The 17,497-nt window shown below is 40.3% G+C and overlaps 2 protein-coding genes across 7 annotated transcripts in view; one reads left to right on the top strand and one right to left on the bottom strand.

The window, feature by feature from the left end:
• LOC106078003 (protein ATP6V1FNB-like) overlaps positions 1–3,635 on the top strand; it is a 29,932-nt gene extending 26,297 nt beyond the window's left edge. Inside the window, exon 2 of the mRNA XM_056028127.1 lies at positions 3,442–3,635. The gene's annotated coding sequence lies outside the window, so the exon portion shown is untranslated. The remainder of the gene's footprint in view (positions 1–3,441) is intronic.
• A 7,592-nt stretch (positions 3,636–11,227) lies between these two features.
• LOC106075214 (bromodomain-containing protein 1-like) overlaps positions 11,228–17,497 on the bottom strand; it is a 33,191-nt gene continuing 26,921 nt past the window's right edge. For 4 of the 6 annotated variants that reach the window (XM_056025581.1, XM_013236154.2, XM_013236156.2 and 1 more), the window contains 3 exons: positions 16,366–16,472; positions 14,913–15,055; positions 11,228–13,438 (listed from right to left, as the gene is read on the bottom strand). In XM_056025581.1, coding sequence (XP_055881556.1) covers positions 13,237–13,438; positions 14,913–15,055; positions 16,366–16,472 — 452 coding nt within the window. In that variant the 3' untranslated portion in view covers positions 11,228–13,236. The remainder of the gene's footprint in view (positions 13,439–14,912; positions 15,056–16,365; positions 16,473–17,497) is intronic. The other 2 variants (XM_056025582.1, XM_013236157.2) reach the window with 1 other exon arrangement.

Raw genomic sequence — 17,497 nt, 5'->3', positions numbered from 1 at the left:
TAATTTCTTAACTATAATATAAAAAGAAAAAGTATTGATTTGTCCGCTGGGGAAAATGCGATTGCATGTATCGCCCCACCCACCTTGTACAACCCTTTTTCATTTAAATTTACTAATGATACCATTTGAGATGAGATTGTGGTAAGACATAGTATACCATGGGTCACATATCAATAAGTAGTTTATATTATATAGATATTTAAGTAATTTTGTTCACAAAATATGATTCTCCACAAAAATAGGACCGCCCCCCCCCCAGAACTCAGAGGGCTAGAGTGGGGAGGGCAGTAGAGGTATTCGCCCCCCCCCCCTCCCCCCATCAATCGGCATACAAGGAAAGGCATAATATAAAGAACGGTTAAAATATCAATAACAATTTTAATCATATAGAAATTTAATTGATTCTGTTAGAAAGCTGTGATTTCTACAAATAAATTGGACCGCCCCCCCCAATCAAAAGTGTATGGTGGGGGGGGGGGGCGGGATGGATACCATCGCCCCCTCCCGACCCCACCAAATCGGCCAACATACAACATACTAGAGGGGGGGGGCAAAATAATCTAAAAATAGGTTAAATATAAATAATTAGTATATATTTTTAAAATAAGTAATAAATTCGTATACAAATTGTGTGAATTCTATAATAAAATTCGCCCGCCCCCCCCCCCCCATGGGGGGTCGGCCGAACTCCCCTACCGCCCCCCCCCCTGGATCCGCCAGTGAGTCCCGACATTAGATGGAGAACAGTAAAAGGGGTTTGGTCGTTGTGCTGGCCACATGCCATCCTCGTTAACCATAAGCCATAGACGACCGTTACATCCCCTGCCCCATAGATCAAAAGATAAGAACTTTTATTGACACCACCCACTACGAGAAACCTGATGAATGTAATAACTTACCCTCAAGAAATCCAAGCCGCTAATGTAGTAGGCCTATATGTGTCTCTCACAATTGAAGTTCAATGTTTTGAATTGAATTTAAACTTTTATGTAACGTTTTCAACGTTTTCATGTAGCTTTTTAGTCCATTTTTAAAAGTGCAATTTTTTTTCGGTCACTTTGATATCATCCCCAAGTTTGTATGTGGGCCCCAACTGGCCGTGAGTCATGGACCCAAGAGCAATGAACCCCTTCGTGTCCTTGTTGCAAAGCCTGAGGCTGTGGGCCCCTAATGGTCGTGGGCCTGGGTTCGTTGAACCCCTTCGCGCCATGGATGCTATGCCACTGGTGGGACACTCAGTTCATGTCTTCAGATATTCAGCGAGAAACATGCATAGAGGCAGTCTCATTGACGATGGCCAAACAAACAATCGGTAGGCCAAGAGGCCAAGAAAGCAGGAGGGACATGGACCCAGCTGAGTGCAATGGGCCAGAACAGAAACCGATGGCAAAGTGTTATTGCAGCCACTGGGAGTCAAAAGAATGGAATAAAAAATAAGTCAACTGGCGCAAAAATTGCAGAGGACAAGAAAACTGCGCTGCCAGAAGAAAAGCGCCAGAGATAAATGTCAGTTATATGTGTCACCAGTCAAATGTGATGTATCAGTTGTAACAAAAGCAAACCCCTCAGTGCATGTCACGAGTCGAGTCTGTGACCTATTTCGACCAAGTTCTAGAAGCGTGGTCAGACCAGTGCAAGTGTCCTGCGTAAACAAGTTAATTTTAGTGCGAGGCGGTCAGGAGGCGCGAGAAGACCTTTTCTCTGCTCAACATTAAATTTTGTAACAGTAGGCAGATGTTAGCGCTACTGGGTGAGTTTCATCTGTGACACCTCAGTCTACGACCAAGGGGCTAGAGTCGCCTAAGTAACCAGACATACTAAACTATACTAACCTAAACTAAATGAAAGCACCAACGAAACTTTACTTGGAATGCTAAAAATAAAACGATACTTTATTTACATGAAAAATAAATCAATAATATAATATATGTACACTAAAACCCAAACAACCAATACTAATACTAATCCGTTCTAATTGAACTATACTTTGCTATTACAAACACTAACAATTAACCAAATCAACTAACACCAACTGATCAAACCAACTACCTAACTAAATCACTACAACTACTACACTAGACCTAGATCTACACAAACACACTACAATAAACTAGTCTAGATCTACAATATTCTACTACTACAACCAACCCATAACACTAACACTAACGCAAGAACACTTTAGTACCTTACTATTCACTAAGAACAGACTACGCCACTAGGTCTAAGCCGACTAAGGCAACACTACAAAAACAAAATAACACTAGATTCCCTAGATCTATCTATCTACAGAAGCAATAACAATAGCAGTTGTATTTCAGCAGCATGTAATTCAGCAGTAATAATAGCCTGCAATACACAAATTCAAAACTATAAATACAAAATAATATATTCTATTAGATCTAGAATATTCTAGAACATGAACAACATATTCATATAAGGCTAAGCTGGACGCCGCCATTTTCAATACAGCATGTTGGGAACAACTGTCAACTCTTTTGAAAAATATTCCAAAAAACTAAATTAAGATATATCTAGCATATTTACACATAGTGTGACATAGATCTAGTAAAAGAAAATATAAAATAGTTATAAACTTACAGGCCATCCCAGGTACAGAATTATAGAAATGACTAAATAAGTATACGCCAGATCACTAAGATCATCAACTATCACACAGACAGTGATATACTTTACTGACCACTGGTCAACTGTACAGGATGTAGCATGGATTTAAATATTTATACTACCCACCCTAACCCATATAACAAAAAGCGGAAGTACAAATATTAATTCTGGCACTAGCCTATAAAAAATAGAATACATAAAATAGCTCTGACCTATAAAAGTACACATAAAAAATAGCTGTGGGAGCGCAAGCTCACATTAGGTATCTAATCAAAGAAAGAGGTTAAGGGAAAAAAATAGCACACGTCAGCTTCTAGAAGGTCAAAGTTACTAAAATAATTATTTGAGAAGTTTCCATGATACTGGAATGTACGATTAAGAAAGTATAAATTAGGGGAAAGCGAGTTATTCGGGGCCCTGGCATATTAGTTCTTGTACAGCGATGGTCCTCGCTTAGTTCTCACTTAGTAATAGTTTGGTAGAGTAATATTAGCGGGTCCATTAATTAAAGTTTTATTAGTTGAAGTAATATTATTAGTTGAAGTTGAATGTTATACTAAGTGAAGTTTCGTGTATCTTATAAGTTTTATTTATGAAGTATCAAGTCAAGTTGTTATTGAATTGAGAAGTTAATTTGATGTGAAAGTTGAAGAAGTATTATTAAAGAAGTTTGGAAGAAAATATCATATGTTTCTTTCTTCATTTCATTTTAATTAAGAAGTTTGATAATATAATCCCCGGCAAGTGTGTTCGTCACAGTGCACTAGAAATAAAGCATTTCTTTATAACCTATATAATTTATTTTTATCGTTTCAGGGGCTATACACATTTGACGTCTGACTGATAATAATCAAAACGTTATTCAGAACCAAGGGACATATTTGTTCATGATGAAATGTATTGGCTTACTCTCCATTGAACGTGAACAACCCGTGTAGCTGGTACTCAAAACATTTTGTTTAAAGTGCATTGTTTAAAAAGGCAAGAAAAATACAATAATTCAAACTGCATCATTTTAACTTTGTATTTTTTAGTTTCACTTTTAAACAGTTCATAGTTTGATTGTTTTCTATTTCCATTTGTTTAGAAAATTTCGTTTCTTTGAAAGTAGACCTACACACAACAAACACATGCACTATATTTATATATACACATTATGTTTCTGTCAGTAAGACTGAGCAAACATTTTGTAGTTCCAATCTAAACTGTTGAACTGAGAACTTCGAATAAATGTTCTTTGTCATTTATCTGTTTAGTTCAAATGTCATGTGATCTATTGACACCTGTTACACAACTGGACAAATTGCACTGCATCTTTGACATTACCGCAGGTTTATTTTGTCATTGTAACAGTCTCTACATTATTAATAATGAAGCAAGGCCTACAAAGGTACAGTTCTTTGACTTATGATGTGGCAGGTCAGCAGCGGTACAGTTCTTTGACTTATGACGTGGCAGGCCAGCAGCGGTACAGTTTTTTGACTTATGATGTGGCAGGTCAGCAGTGGTACAGTTCTTTGACTTATGTGGCAGGCCAACAGCGGTACAGTTCTTTGACTTATGTGGCAGGCCAGCAGCGGTACAATTCTTTGACTTGTGATGTGGCAGGCCAGCAGCAGTACAGTTCTTTGACTTATGTGGCAGGTCAGCAGCGGTACAGTTCTTTGACTTATGTGGCAGGCCAGCAGCGGTACAGTTCTTTGACTTATGTGGCAGGCCAGCAGTGGTACAGTTCTTTGACTTATGTGGCAGGCCAGCAGCGGTACAGTTCTTTGACTTATGTTGTGGCAGGTCAGCAGCGGTACAGTTCTTTGACTTATGATGTGGCAGGTCAGCAGTGGTACAGTTCTTTGACTTATGATGTGGCAGGCCAGCAGCGGTACAGTTCTTTGACTTATGATGTGGCAGGTCAGCAGTGGTACAGTTCTTTGACTTATGTGGCAGGTCAGCAGCGGTACAGTTCTTTGATTTAAGTGGCAGGCCAGCAGTGGTACAGTTCTTTGACTTATGTGGCAGGCCAGCAGCGGTACAGTTCTTTGACTTATGATGTGGCAGGTCAGCAGCGGTACAGTTCTTTGACTTATGATGTGGCAGGTCAGCAGTGGTACAGTTCTTTGACTTATGATGTGGCAGGCCAGCAGCAGTACAGTTCTTTGACTTATGATGTGGCAGGTCAGCAGTGGTACAGTTCTTTGACTTATGTGGCAGGTCAGCAGCGGTACAGTTCTTTGACTTATGATGTGACAGGTCAGCAGCGGTACAGTTCTTTGACTTATGATGTGGCAGGTCAGCAGCGGTACAGTTCTTTGACTTATGATGTGGCAGGCCAGCAGTAGTAGAGTTCTTTGACTTATGATGTGGCAGGTCAGCAGCGGTATAGTTCTTTGACTTATGTGGCAGGCCAGCAGCGGTACAATTCTTTGACTTGTGATGTGGCAGGCCAGCAGCAGTACAGTTCTTTGACTTATGTGGCAGGTCAGCAGCGGTACAGTTCTTTGACTTATGTGGCAGGCCAGCAGCGGTACAGTTCTTTGACTTATGTGGCAGGCCAGCAGTGGTACAGTTCTTTGACTTATGTGGCAGGCCAGCAGCGGTACAGTTCTTTGACTTATGATGTGGCAGGTCAGCAGCGGTACAGTTCTTTGACTTATGATGTGGCAGGTCAGCAGTGGTACAGTTCTTTGACTTATGATGTGGCAGGCCAGCAGCGGTACAGTTCTTTGACTTATGATGTGGCAGGCCAGCAGTGGTACAGTTCTTTGACTTATGATGTGGCAGGCCAGCAGCGGTACAGTTCTTTGACTTATGATGTGGCAGGCCAGCAGCAGTACAGTTCTTTGACTTATGATGTGGCAGGTCAGCAGCGGTATAGTTCTTTGACTTATGATGTGGCAGGCCAGCAGCGGTACAGTTCTTTGACTTATGTGGCAGGCCAGCAGCGGTACAGTTCTTTGACTTATGACGTGGCAGGCCAGCAGCAGTACAGTCCTTTGACTTATGTGGCAGGCCAGCAGCGGTACAGTTCTTTGACTTATGATGTGGCAGGTCAGCAGTGGTACAGTTCTTTGACTTATGATGTGGCAGGCCAGCAGCGGTACAGTTCTTTGACTTATGATGTGGCAGGCCAGCAGTGGTACAGTTCTTTGACTTATGATGTGGCAGGCCAGCAGCGGTACAGTTCTTTGACTTATGATGTGGCAGGCCAGCAGTGGTACAGTTCTTTGACTTATGTGGCAGGCCAGCAGTGGTACAGTTCTTTGACTTATGTGGCAGGCCAGCAGCGGTACAGTTCTTTGACTTATGATGTGGCAGGTCAGCAGCGGCACAGTTCTTTGACTTATGTGGCAGGCCAGCAGTGGTACAGTTCTTTGACTTATGTGGCAGGTCAGCAGTGGTACAGTTCTTTGACTTATGTGGCAGGTCAGCAGTGGTACAGTTCTTTGACTTATGTGGCAGGTCAGCAGTGGTACAGTTCTTTGACTTATGTGGCAGGCCAGCAGCGGTACAGTTCTTTGACTTATGTGGCAGGCCAGCAGCGGTACAGTTCTTTGACTTATGATGTGGCAGGCCAGCAGTAGTAGAGTTTTTTTTACTTATGACGTGGCAGGCCAGCAGCAGTACAGTCCTTTGAATTATGATGTGGCAGGCCAGCAGCGGTACAGTTCTTTGACTTATGTGGCAGGTCAGCAGTGGTAGTTCTTTGACTTATGTGGCAGGTCAGCAGCGGTAGTTCTTTGACTTATGTGGCAGGTCAGCAGCGGTACAGTCCTTTGACTTATGTGGCAGGCCAGCAGCGGTACAGTTCTTTGACTTATGATGTGGCAGGTCAGCAGCGGTACAGTTCTTTGACTTATGATGTGGCAGGCCAGCAGTAGTAGAGTTTTTTTACTTATGACGTGGCAGGCCAGCAGCAGTACAGTTCTTTGACTTATGTGGCAGGCCAGCAGCGGTACAGTTCTTTGACTTATGTGGCAGGCCAGCAGCAGTACAGTTCTTTGACTTATGTGGCAGGCCAGCAGTGGTACAGTTCTTTGACTTATGTGGCAGGTCAGCAGCGGTACAGTTCTTTGACTTATGTGGCAGGCCAGCAGCGGTACAGTTCTTTGACTTATGTGGCAGGCCAGCAGTGGTACAGTTCTTTGACTTATGTGGCTGGCCAGCAGCGGTACAGTTCTTTGACTTATGTGGCAGGCCAGCAGCGGTACAGTTCTTTGACTTATGTGGCAGGCCAGCAGTGGTACAGTTCTTTGACTTATGTGGCAGGCCAGCAGTGGTACAGTTCTTTGACTTATGTGGCAGGCCAGCAGTGGTACAGTTCTTTGACTTATGTGGCAGGCCAGCAGTGGTACAGTTCTTTGACTTATGTGGCAGGTCAGCAGTGGTACAGTTCTTTGACTTATGTGGCAGGTCAGCAGTGGTACAGTCCTTTGAATTATGATGTGGCAGGCCAGCAGCGGTACAGTTCTTTGACTTATGTGGCAGGTCAGCAGTGGTACAGTTCTTTGACTTATGTGGCAGGCCAGCAGCGGTACAGTTCTTTGACTTATGATGTGGCAGGTCAGCAGCGGTACAGTTCTTTGACTTATGATGTGGCAGGTCAGCAGCGGTACAGTTCTTTGACTTATGATGTGGCAGGTCAGCAGCGGTACAGTTCTTTGACTTATGATGTGGCAGGTCAGCAGTGGTACAGTTCTTTGACTTATGTGGCAGGCCAGCAGCGGTACAGTTCTTTGACTTATGATGTGGCAGGTCAGCAGCGGTACAGTTCTTTGACTTATGATGTGGCAGGTCAGCAGCGGTACAGTTCTTTGACTTATGATGTGGCAGGTCAGCAGCGGTACAGTTCTTTGACTTATGATGTGGCAGGTCAGCAGCGGTACAGTTCTTTGACTTATGACGTGGCAGGCCAGCAGCAGTACAGTCCTTTGAATTATGATGTGGCAGGCCAGCAGCGGTACAGTCCTTTGACTTATGTGGCAGGCCAGCAGCGGTACAGTTCTTTGACTTATGATGTGGCAGGCCAGCAGCGGTACAGTTCTTTGACTTATGATGTGGCAGGCCAGCAGCGGTACAGTTCTTTGACTTATGTGGCAGGCCAGCAGCAGTACAGTTCTTTGACTTATGTGGCAGGCCAGCAGCGGTACAGTTCTTTGACTTATGATGTGGCAGGTCAGCAGCGGTACAGTTCTTTGACTTATGATGTGGCAGGTCAGCAGCGGTACAGTTCTTTGACTTATGATGTGGCAGGTCAGCAGTGGTACAGTTCTTTGACTTGTGATGTGGCAGGTCAGCAGCGGTACAGTTCTTTGACTTATGATGTGGCAGGTCAGCAGCGGTACAGTTCTTTGACTTATGTGGCAGGTCAGCAGTGGTACAGTTCTTTGACTTATGTGGCAGGCCAGCAGCGGTACAGTTCTTTGAATTATGATGTGGCAGGCCAGCAGCGGTACAGTTCTTTGACTTATGTGGCAGGTCAGCAGTGGTACAGTTCTTTGACTTATGTGGCAGGCCAGCAGCGGTACAGTTCTTTGACTTATGATGTGGCAGGTCAGCAGCGGTACAGTTCTTTGACTTATGTGGCAGGTCAGCAGTGGTACAGTTCTTTGACTTATGTGGCAGGTCAGCAGTGGTACAGTTCTTTGACTTATGTGGCAGGTCAGCAGTGGTACAGTTCTTTGACTTATGTGGCAGGCCAGCAGCGGTACAGTTCTTTGAATTATGATGTGGCAGGCCAGCAGCGGTACAGTTCTTTGACTTATGTGACAGGTCAGCAGCGGTACAGTTCTTTGACTTATGATGTGGCAGGCCAGCAGCGGTACAGTTCTTTGACTTATGTGGCAGGCCAGCAGCAGTACAGTTCTTTGACTTATGTGGCAGGCCAGCAGCGGTACAGTTCTTTGACTTATGATGTGGCAGGTCAGCAGCGGTACAGTTCTTTGACTTATGATGTGGCAGGTCAGCAGCGGTACAGTTCTTTGACTTATGATGTGGCAGGTCAGCAGTGGTACAGTTCTTTGACTTGTGATGTGGCAGGTCAGCAGCGGTACAGTTCTTTGACTTATGATGTGGCAGGTCAGCAGCGGTACAGTTCTTTGACTTATGTGGCAGGTCAGCAGTGGTACAGTTCTTTGACTTATGTGGCAGGCCAGCAGCGGTACAGTTCTTTGAATTATGATGTGGCAGGTCAGCAGCGGTACAGTTCTTTGACTTATGTGGCAGGTCAGCAGTGGTACAGTTCTTTGACTTATGTGGCAGGTCAGCAGTGGTACAGTTCTTTGACTTATGTGGCAGGCCAGCAGCGGTACAGTTCTTTGACTTATGATGTGGCAGGTCAGCAGCGGTACAGTTCTTTGACTTATGATGTGGCAGGTCAGCAGTGGTACAGTTCTTTGACTTGTGATGTGGCAGGTCAGCAGCGGTACAGTTCTTTGACTTATGATGTGGCAGGTCAGCAGCGGTACAGTTCTTTGACTTATGTGGCAGGTCAGCAGTGGTACAGTTCTTTGACTTATGTGGCAGGTCAGCAGTGGTACAGTTCTTTGACTTATGTGGCAGGTCAGCAGTGGTACAGTTCTTTGACTTATGTGGCAGGCCAGCAGCGGTACAGTTCTTTGAATTATGATGTGGCAGGCCAGCAGCGGTACAGTTCTTTGACTTATGTGACAGGTCAGCAGCGGTACAGTTCTTTGACTTATGTGACCTGTCAGCAGCGGTACAGTTCTTTGACTTATGTGACAGGTCAGCAGCGGTACAGTTCTTTGACTTATGATGTGGCAGGCCAGCAGCGGTACAGTTCTTTGACTTATGATGTGGCAGGCCAGCAGTACAACTGATAAGAAAATGTATCGACGTGGTTTCCTCTTTCTCTAAGACTTATGTTACCCATGCTACAAGACAGAACTCTAGAGATGTGTTAGAATTACCTGTTTTTGTGAGGACTTCGTATGTTCTGTTCAAAACGAAACTATATCCTGCAGAGCTGCAAGACTTAAGAACTCTATATATCATTATATCCTGCAGAGCTGCAAGACTTAAGAACTCTATATATCATTATATCCTGCAGAGCTGCAAGACTTAAGAACTCTATATATCCTGCAGAGCTGCAAGACTTAAGAACTCTATATATCCTGCAGAGCTGCAAGACTTAAGAACTCTATATATCCTGCAGAGCTGAGAGACTTAAGAACTCTATATATCATTATATCCTGCAGAGCTGCAAGACTTAAGAACTCTATATATCCTGCAGAGCTGCAAGACTTAAGAACTCTATATATCCTGCAGAGCTGCAAGACTTAAGAACTCTATATATCCTGCAGAGCTGAGAGGCTTTAGAACTCTATATATCCTGCAGAGCTGAGAGGCTTTAGAACTCTATATATCCTGCAGAGCTGAGAGGCTTTAGAACTCTATATATCCTGCAGAGCTGAGAGGCTTTAGAACTCTATATATCCTGCAGAGCTGAGAGGCTTTAGAACTCTATATATCCTGCAGAGCTGCAAGACTTAAGAACTCTATATATCCTGCAGAGATGCAAGACTTAAGAACTCTATATATCCTGCAGAGCTGAGAGACTTAAGAACTCTATATATCCTGCAGAGCTGAGAGGCTTTAGAACTCTATATATCCTGCAGAGCTGAGAGGCTTTAGAACTCTATATATCCTGCAGAGCTGAGAGGCTTTAGAACTCTATATATCCTGCAGAGCTGAGAGACTTAAGAACTCTATATATCCTGCAGAGCTGAGAGGCTTTAGAACTCTATATATCCTGCAGAGCTGAGAGGCTTTAGAACTCTATATATCCTGCAGAGCTGAGAGGCTTTAGAACTCTATATATCCTGCAGAGCTGAGAGACTTAAGAACTCTATATATCCTGCAGAGCTGAGAGGCTTTAGAACTCTATATATCCTGCAGAGCTGAGAGGCTTTAGAACTCTATATATCCTGCAGAGCTGAGAGACTTAAGAACTCTATATATCCTGCAGAGCTGAGAGGCTTTAGAACTCTATATATCCTGCAGAGCTGAGAGACTTAAGAACTCTATATATCCTGCAGAGCTGAGAGGCTTTAGAACTCTATATATCCTGCAGAGCTGAGAGACTTAAGAACTCTATATATCCTGCAGAGCTGAGAGGCTTAAGAACTCTTTATCATTATATCCTGCAGAGCTGAGAGGCTTTAGAACTCTCTTTGGTCTCTATATCCTGCATAGATGAGAGGCTTATACCGGTTAATTCTATATCCTAGAGCTGTGAGCCTTCGGAGCTCTATATCCTACAGAGCTGAGAGGCTTAAGAATTTTCTAGACTCTATATCCTACTGAGCTGAGAGGCTTTAAAACTTCTAAATAAAATGGCAATTATGAATTAGCAAATAGATATAATTTTATGGTTTGGTTTTAACTTTGGCAAAAGGATCTGCCCTTAGGAAAGCTAGGTCTTGTAGGAACCATTTCAAACCTCATGAAATCAATTCTGTTTTCTGGCTGAAGATAATCTTGGTGTATTATTTACATTGCACACTCTCCCAGAATTGAAGCCATTTTTCATGTACAAAATGTAGAGCAAAAATAAATCAATAATCTATTCACAAGACAAACAAGTGAATGAAATAAAAAATATTTATTACATTATAGTACAATCAGTTTCCTTCTAACAGAAAATAGATCAAGTTTCACCACTAGTGAGCTGCACTGTTCATTCTAGGCTGTCTACATTTGTAAGGGAGTTTACATCATCTTTCCCTGAAGTCGTTTACACCTGAACTCTTTGCTCACTACAAAATTAATGATGAGATGCTGAACCAAACAGTCAAACTTGCTATTTATACCAATATTTACATCTGATTTACACATTTTCCTAAATGTCTTAGTATCTGTATTTAAATTTTTACTGAAATGTGTTTACCATAAATATTCCAATTTGGAGATCTATACATAGAAGCCAGAATGTACCAGATATGAGAACAGAAAAACATTAAGCATCATTCAAATAAGCATTGACATCATTGCCCATGTTTTCATTTTTTTATTTTTATTTATTTCTGTAAAACTTACAAATCATGTTAAAATTTATTTTAAAAAAAAAGTGAAAAATGTTTCAAAAAGAATGTGTATGAATATTAAAAAGTCAAATGTAAATGATTTATTTCCTTGTCACAAGACAAAACAACAGATTGATAATATGCAGCTTCACATTTAGGTTGAGACCTAGTATTTTCAATGGAGAACTATTTCTCTTTTATTGGTGTCTGCCAGGATTGGGTCAAAATTAGACACACCTTTGAAATAATAATGACTGTCCAACTATTTATTTAAAGCTCTATTTTAAGACAAGTTTTAAGATGGTGGCTGAGTGGTAAAGCACTTGGATTTTTTAACCTGGGGGTCCCGGGTCTAAATTCTGGTAAAGACTGGGATATTTAATTTTGGGATCTATAGGGTGCCTCTGAATTTCACTCAGCTCTCTATTAGTTGGGAAAGTATACAAGACACAAAACTAGTAAAAATGTAGTATCAAAGTAATCAGGTAAAAAAAAAAGGATCCCCTAAACCCAGAAGACAATCCAAATATTGTTTGTATGAATAACCAAGTGTGTTGATATTACAAACATTTCCAGGCACTGAACCACTATGCTCAGAGAACAGAATGATGTTCACACACAGACAATGTCATGAAAGAGTTATCCTTTTCTCCTCCTCAAACCAAAACCTAATTATGCTAAATGAGAAAACACACCCTTGGACCATCTTTCTCTAGACCTGGAACTACTCTGTTGCAGAGAGGAACATTCCTTGGTCTTTTCAAAACTAGAATAAACCAAACCACAGATGATTTGGTCTCTTTACCTTGTCCAGAAATGCCTTGGAAGAAACCCAAATGATTGAATGACATTATGGCACATGAAGCATGACTTCTCTATTGCAACACTCAATTCTGATCATTCTGTCAACTCTGGACAACTAAAATACAAATGATGACTGTCATTCAAATAAGTTTGTAGTCAACCTGCTCACATGGTAGGCTTTCTGTACACATTCTCAAATCATCCAATGTCTTTTATATCTAACCAATGAAACAAATGTCTGTCTACATGCCTAACCAATGAAACAAATGTCTGTCTACATGTATACCTTGCTCCAAACCCAGAAGAAAATCCTTTAACATATAAGTATCAATGTTACATGTTGCTGGCACAAAAATGAAGCCACTGACCCACAAAATAAATGACCTTATCACGTTTCCAAGTCTCATCCATCAGACTTACACAACCATACAATGTGCTAAATCCAGTTAGAAAACAAAAAGCTCTCTTTAAGTGAAATCAAGTATAGTGTTCAGAGCCAAATCAACTGTTCAATGAAACACACCTACATACATTGACATAAATAGAAATGACATATCAAATATATATAGATAGATCTAACAAGCACACTAACAAATGGTCCACACTGTGAGCAATGATCACAGAACAAATATAAATGTAATGTAAACATTTTTTTTTTGCTTGCAAAAAAAAAAATGAAAGTATATATTAAAATTAAAACAATTGTATACAAATATAAATTTATATATGCCAGTGTCAAAAGCATGTGATTATTAAGAAACAGATGCAACTATAAGCCATTATTATCTGAGCTAGAGTCGTCTGACAGAGGGTTGGGATCACCCCGAACCCTACACCTGTGTACAATGGCTTTTTCGTAGGCTTTCTTCACTGCATTGCGAACATTAGGCTTCTTGTTTTCCATCAGTTTGGCCTTGTCCAGGTCTGAGTTAACACCAAGAGGCTCTAGCTTACTGCGTGGGAGCCACTGCCTGGAAAGAAAAACAAGAATACTGAAGAGTGATTAAATGCTAACAAGTAGGACAGCTATTCAAGAAAGGAAGGTATTTGTCAAGATGGAGAGATCAAAAGATCTACTTCAGTGTTTCTCAAACTTTTGCTAGTGACACCCCCTCCACCCAAAAAAAAACCCAGCTAGTAGGTCTAGCAGAGTGCTTTCCATTTGCAGTCGTAGTACCAAGTTATTCTGAGCTTCAGAAATTCATTCTGGTGTTTATAATGCACTATTTCTCCTAATAAGTAGAGTAGGTTATAGTTCATTGAAGAATCAGTGGGAATGGTGAATTAAAAGTAGAGACATTTCAGGCAGTGGAGCATGGCCATTTGAAAGTGGCTTAATCATCATACGATCATCCTTAAGTCTTGTAGTGGGCCTGTTTTGTTCATGCAAAAGATATCAACAGGCTCGATGTTACATTGCTATGGAGAAATTAGACCATTCTGACAAAGACAAAGTCTAGGACCACATCAGAGTAGACATACTGAAATGACTTTTCAAATGAACTGACACAAGAAATTTTTTTAAAATTCTACATAGGAACATCACTTAATCCAACAACTCCATTGTTTTGTAAACATTCATAACAATGTAGTTTGTGCTCGCTTAATGCTCAAATATGGATGTTTAAGTAGCATTGTGAATAGAGCGGATTTCTTCCTTAGAAAAAAAAAAAGAATCCCTTTATGTCCCCCAGAGTTTGAGAAACCCTGATGTACCTAAGTACATTCCAATGAAAGCAACAACAAAACTCCCCAACAAAATAATATAAAAAAATGGACCATAAAAAGTAAGAAGCAAAGAGGCTTAGTGAAAAATGAAAAAAAAAAAAAGTGTCAAGCATGAAACAAGACAAAGATGTAGCTGTTAAAATCCGTGTAAAGGATGGATCTAAGGCCCCAATACATCAACAAGTAATGTCACAGTTTATGAAAATCCAAACAGAAGTTGATGGAGACTTGCTATAATAAAACTACTTAATAGTAAGCCTCTATGAGAACAGAATAGAATGGATAAATAGGATGAGACAATAGTGATCCCACACTCTCCCTGAAGTTAGCTACTAATTGGATGCACAGCTTTTTGAAATATCTGCTTGTAAAATTGAGACCAAACCATCAGTTCTAATTGGAACCTGATTTCAGCCACACATTTGAACTACTCAGCTACCCTCAGACCCAGTGTGCCTTGTCAACATACAAATGTACAGTGTCCCTTCAACTTCCTGGTCTAGTTCAATAAAGAAAAGGCTGACCCAACTACGTCAAACTTTATATAGGTCTGGGCTAATTTAAAGTTCTATTTATTTAGATATCACCTCATAACATTCAGCATAGACTTTTAGATGTATGTAAACTGACAAAACATGAAACACTCAACAGTTCTGAGTGAAAAGATTTCACAGTGTAGCATTATGACAAAAACGTATGTAGGATGAAGTCACTCACCAAGTTCTCTTAGTGTCAAAGAATAAGACCAGGTAGACTGACTCAGAGTACCTGTGCTGAAGTTCCAGCACTTCATCAGGTGGGACAGGAATCGGAACACCATTATGGAAATAACCAGTCTTAGGCATTTTAGGATTGATGATCTAAGGAAATCAAAAGAGGCTGGAATCATTCTCCCAGTGGTGGTAAACAAACACAAATAATGATAATATAAATCTTTAATTCAATTAACTGCATTCATTGGTAATCTGAATGTGTGTCAAAACTTAGCTTAACAAAATATCAACTACAAGGATACAAATGCAGCTCTAAAAGACCAAAAATTTAAGAAACAGCAAGAAAACTACTTTCCCTCTGGTGCTTTGAAAAGCTGTTACACCAACTGGGCAGTGTTGACAGATCTGCTTCACATCCACAAATCTTATTTTTACTCATTTCTTTGCTGACATAGTCTTTCTATCTAAGACATCCTTCAGTTGTGAAGCAACAATGAATCATCTCATAGAAATTAGCATTAGCTATGGTCAGAACCACAACCCCCACATAGCAGTTTCCCCTTCCCACGCAGCTGATGTGCCAAAAGAAACAGCAAATGTGAATACAGTTTGGGATCAGGGCAGCCCAGGCTCTGATTTTTTTCTCTGGCTGCACTCCCTAAGCCTTTGCCATGTTTGGATATGGCTGCAAGGCAGCAGAGGATTGCATTCAGTTTTCATTCTCCTAGGTGGGTAGCCAGACAAGGCTAATGAGCCCCTCTTAACCAAAGCTTACTGGTTTTAGGTGCCAGTTACTCGCCTTTGCCCCTTCTCCTGTAAGTGATATAAGAGTTCCACCATAGGAGACACTAGAAGTTGAACTGGATGTTAAGAGGCTATTTCAGACGCATGCCATTTGAAACACATCTGGCAATAACAACCTTCTAAAAAGTGTACCAAATTCTCATATTTAAGGTTTTATTTGTTATATTATGATCTGAAGTTATTTCCATTGAATACTGTATCAACTTCTTCAAACATATCACATTTGGTTCTTGGTCTAAGGTATATTTCTTTTTATTTCTTTATCAAGTTCTTGGTCTGTGGTATATTTCTTTTAATTTCTTTATCAAGTTCTTAGCTGCAAACATAACCTTGTATTTTTTTTAATCAACTTTTTTGCTTGAATCACACATATCTAACTATCTTTATGGACAGGATGTATGTATCACAGCATTAATTTCTGTATCAACTACTACACACAATGCACTTCTCAATTTTTAGACATTAAGATCCTCCAGCACTGATATTCCTTTCTAATTATTTCCCCTATAAGTTTCAATAAATGATTTCTGTACGTAGAACAAATAAAATAATAAGCAAAGTTGTTAGACGAAACCTATTTTGTAAACAAAACAGCAAACTAATGAGTTGTGCATGTACCAACACAGCATTGGAGAAATTGTTTGGCTACGTACCAGTGCAGGGTACCATGGATAGCCTCGACATTTGGCCCAGACCAGGTCCAATGGTTCTAAAGTGATCAAATCTTCAGAATCGATGCTGGGGCTGCGGCGATTACGGCCTGCAAGTCAGGTGAATTGATTACGTCATGCACAGATGAATAAAATGTAATTAACAGAATAGACTTTGGTCAATAACACTGTTATTAAACAACACAAGAATTAAAAATTTTGTTTGATTTATGGACTTTTGAATAGTTTTGAATAGTTCTTATTTCTAATTACTCACAGTCATGAGGGTAGATATTGAAAAGAGCAGAAAAAAATAAACATTAACCATTAATATCTGTGATCTGAGTGGGGGGGGGGGGGGGGGGAGAATAACATGCATTTGGATGACACAAAAAGAGAGAGGGAAAGGAATCAGGTCACAAAAACTTAAGTATCCTGGAATTATGGAATTCAAAGTATGATCATAAGTCCAACTGTGTCATTTGTCTGATAAACATTTACCACACAAGTTCATTCAAATATTACATTTTGTTTTCATCATTTCAAGTCTCAGATGTAAAGTTTTCTTTTGTCCAGGAGACATTTATTATATATATTGTTGAAGGACTGCTATATTATATAGCGGTTTTCTCTAATCATTTAAAATCATGTAAAATGCTTTGACATTTCTGATCAAAAATGTATAAAACTTTTCAAACTAATAGGTTATGGGTAGACCCTGATGTTGACAAACTTTAAAAAAAAAATTTGGTAAAAAATTAATCTTGGAATTCAATTAAGCTCAGTAACATTGTAATGTTTTTAACTATGACCCAAACAAAGTAATCAAAGGTTATGGGTAGACTGTGATGTTGACAAACTTTAAACAAAAAATATTTGGTAAAAAATTAATCTTGGAATTCAATTAAGCTCAGTAATGTAATGTTTTTAACTATGACTAAACATACTAATCAATTAGCATTAAATTAATATGTCAGCTAGTGTTTATTGTGTTATTAATATTTCAGTACTGAAAAGTATAGCTATTGTGTCACCAATTTCACCTATTATCCATTTACTTTTGAACACAGAAACTGGCTGAATCAAAAAGGTTTATCAACATAAAAATGTGTACAGAACAATTTTCAAATCAATG

This window comes from Biomphalaria glabrata, chromosome 4 (assembly GCF_947242115.1).
Source record: "Biomphalaria glabrata chromosome 4, xgBioGlab47.1, whole genome shotgun sequence".
Classification (NCBI taxonomy): Eukaryota; Metazoa; Mollusca; class Gastropoda; family Planorbidae; genus Biomphalaria; species Biomphalaria glabrata.
This window is presented reverse-complemented; position numbering and strand designations above follow the sequence as displayed.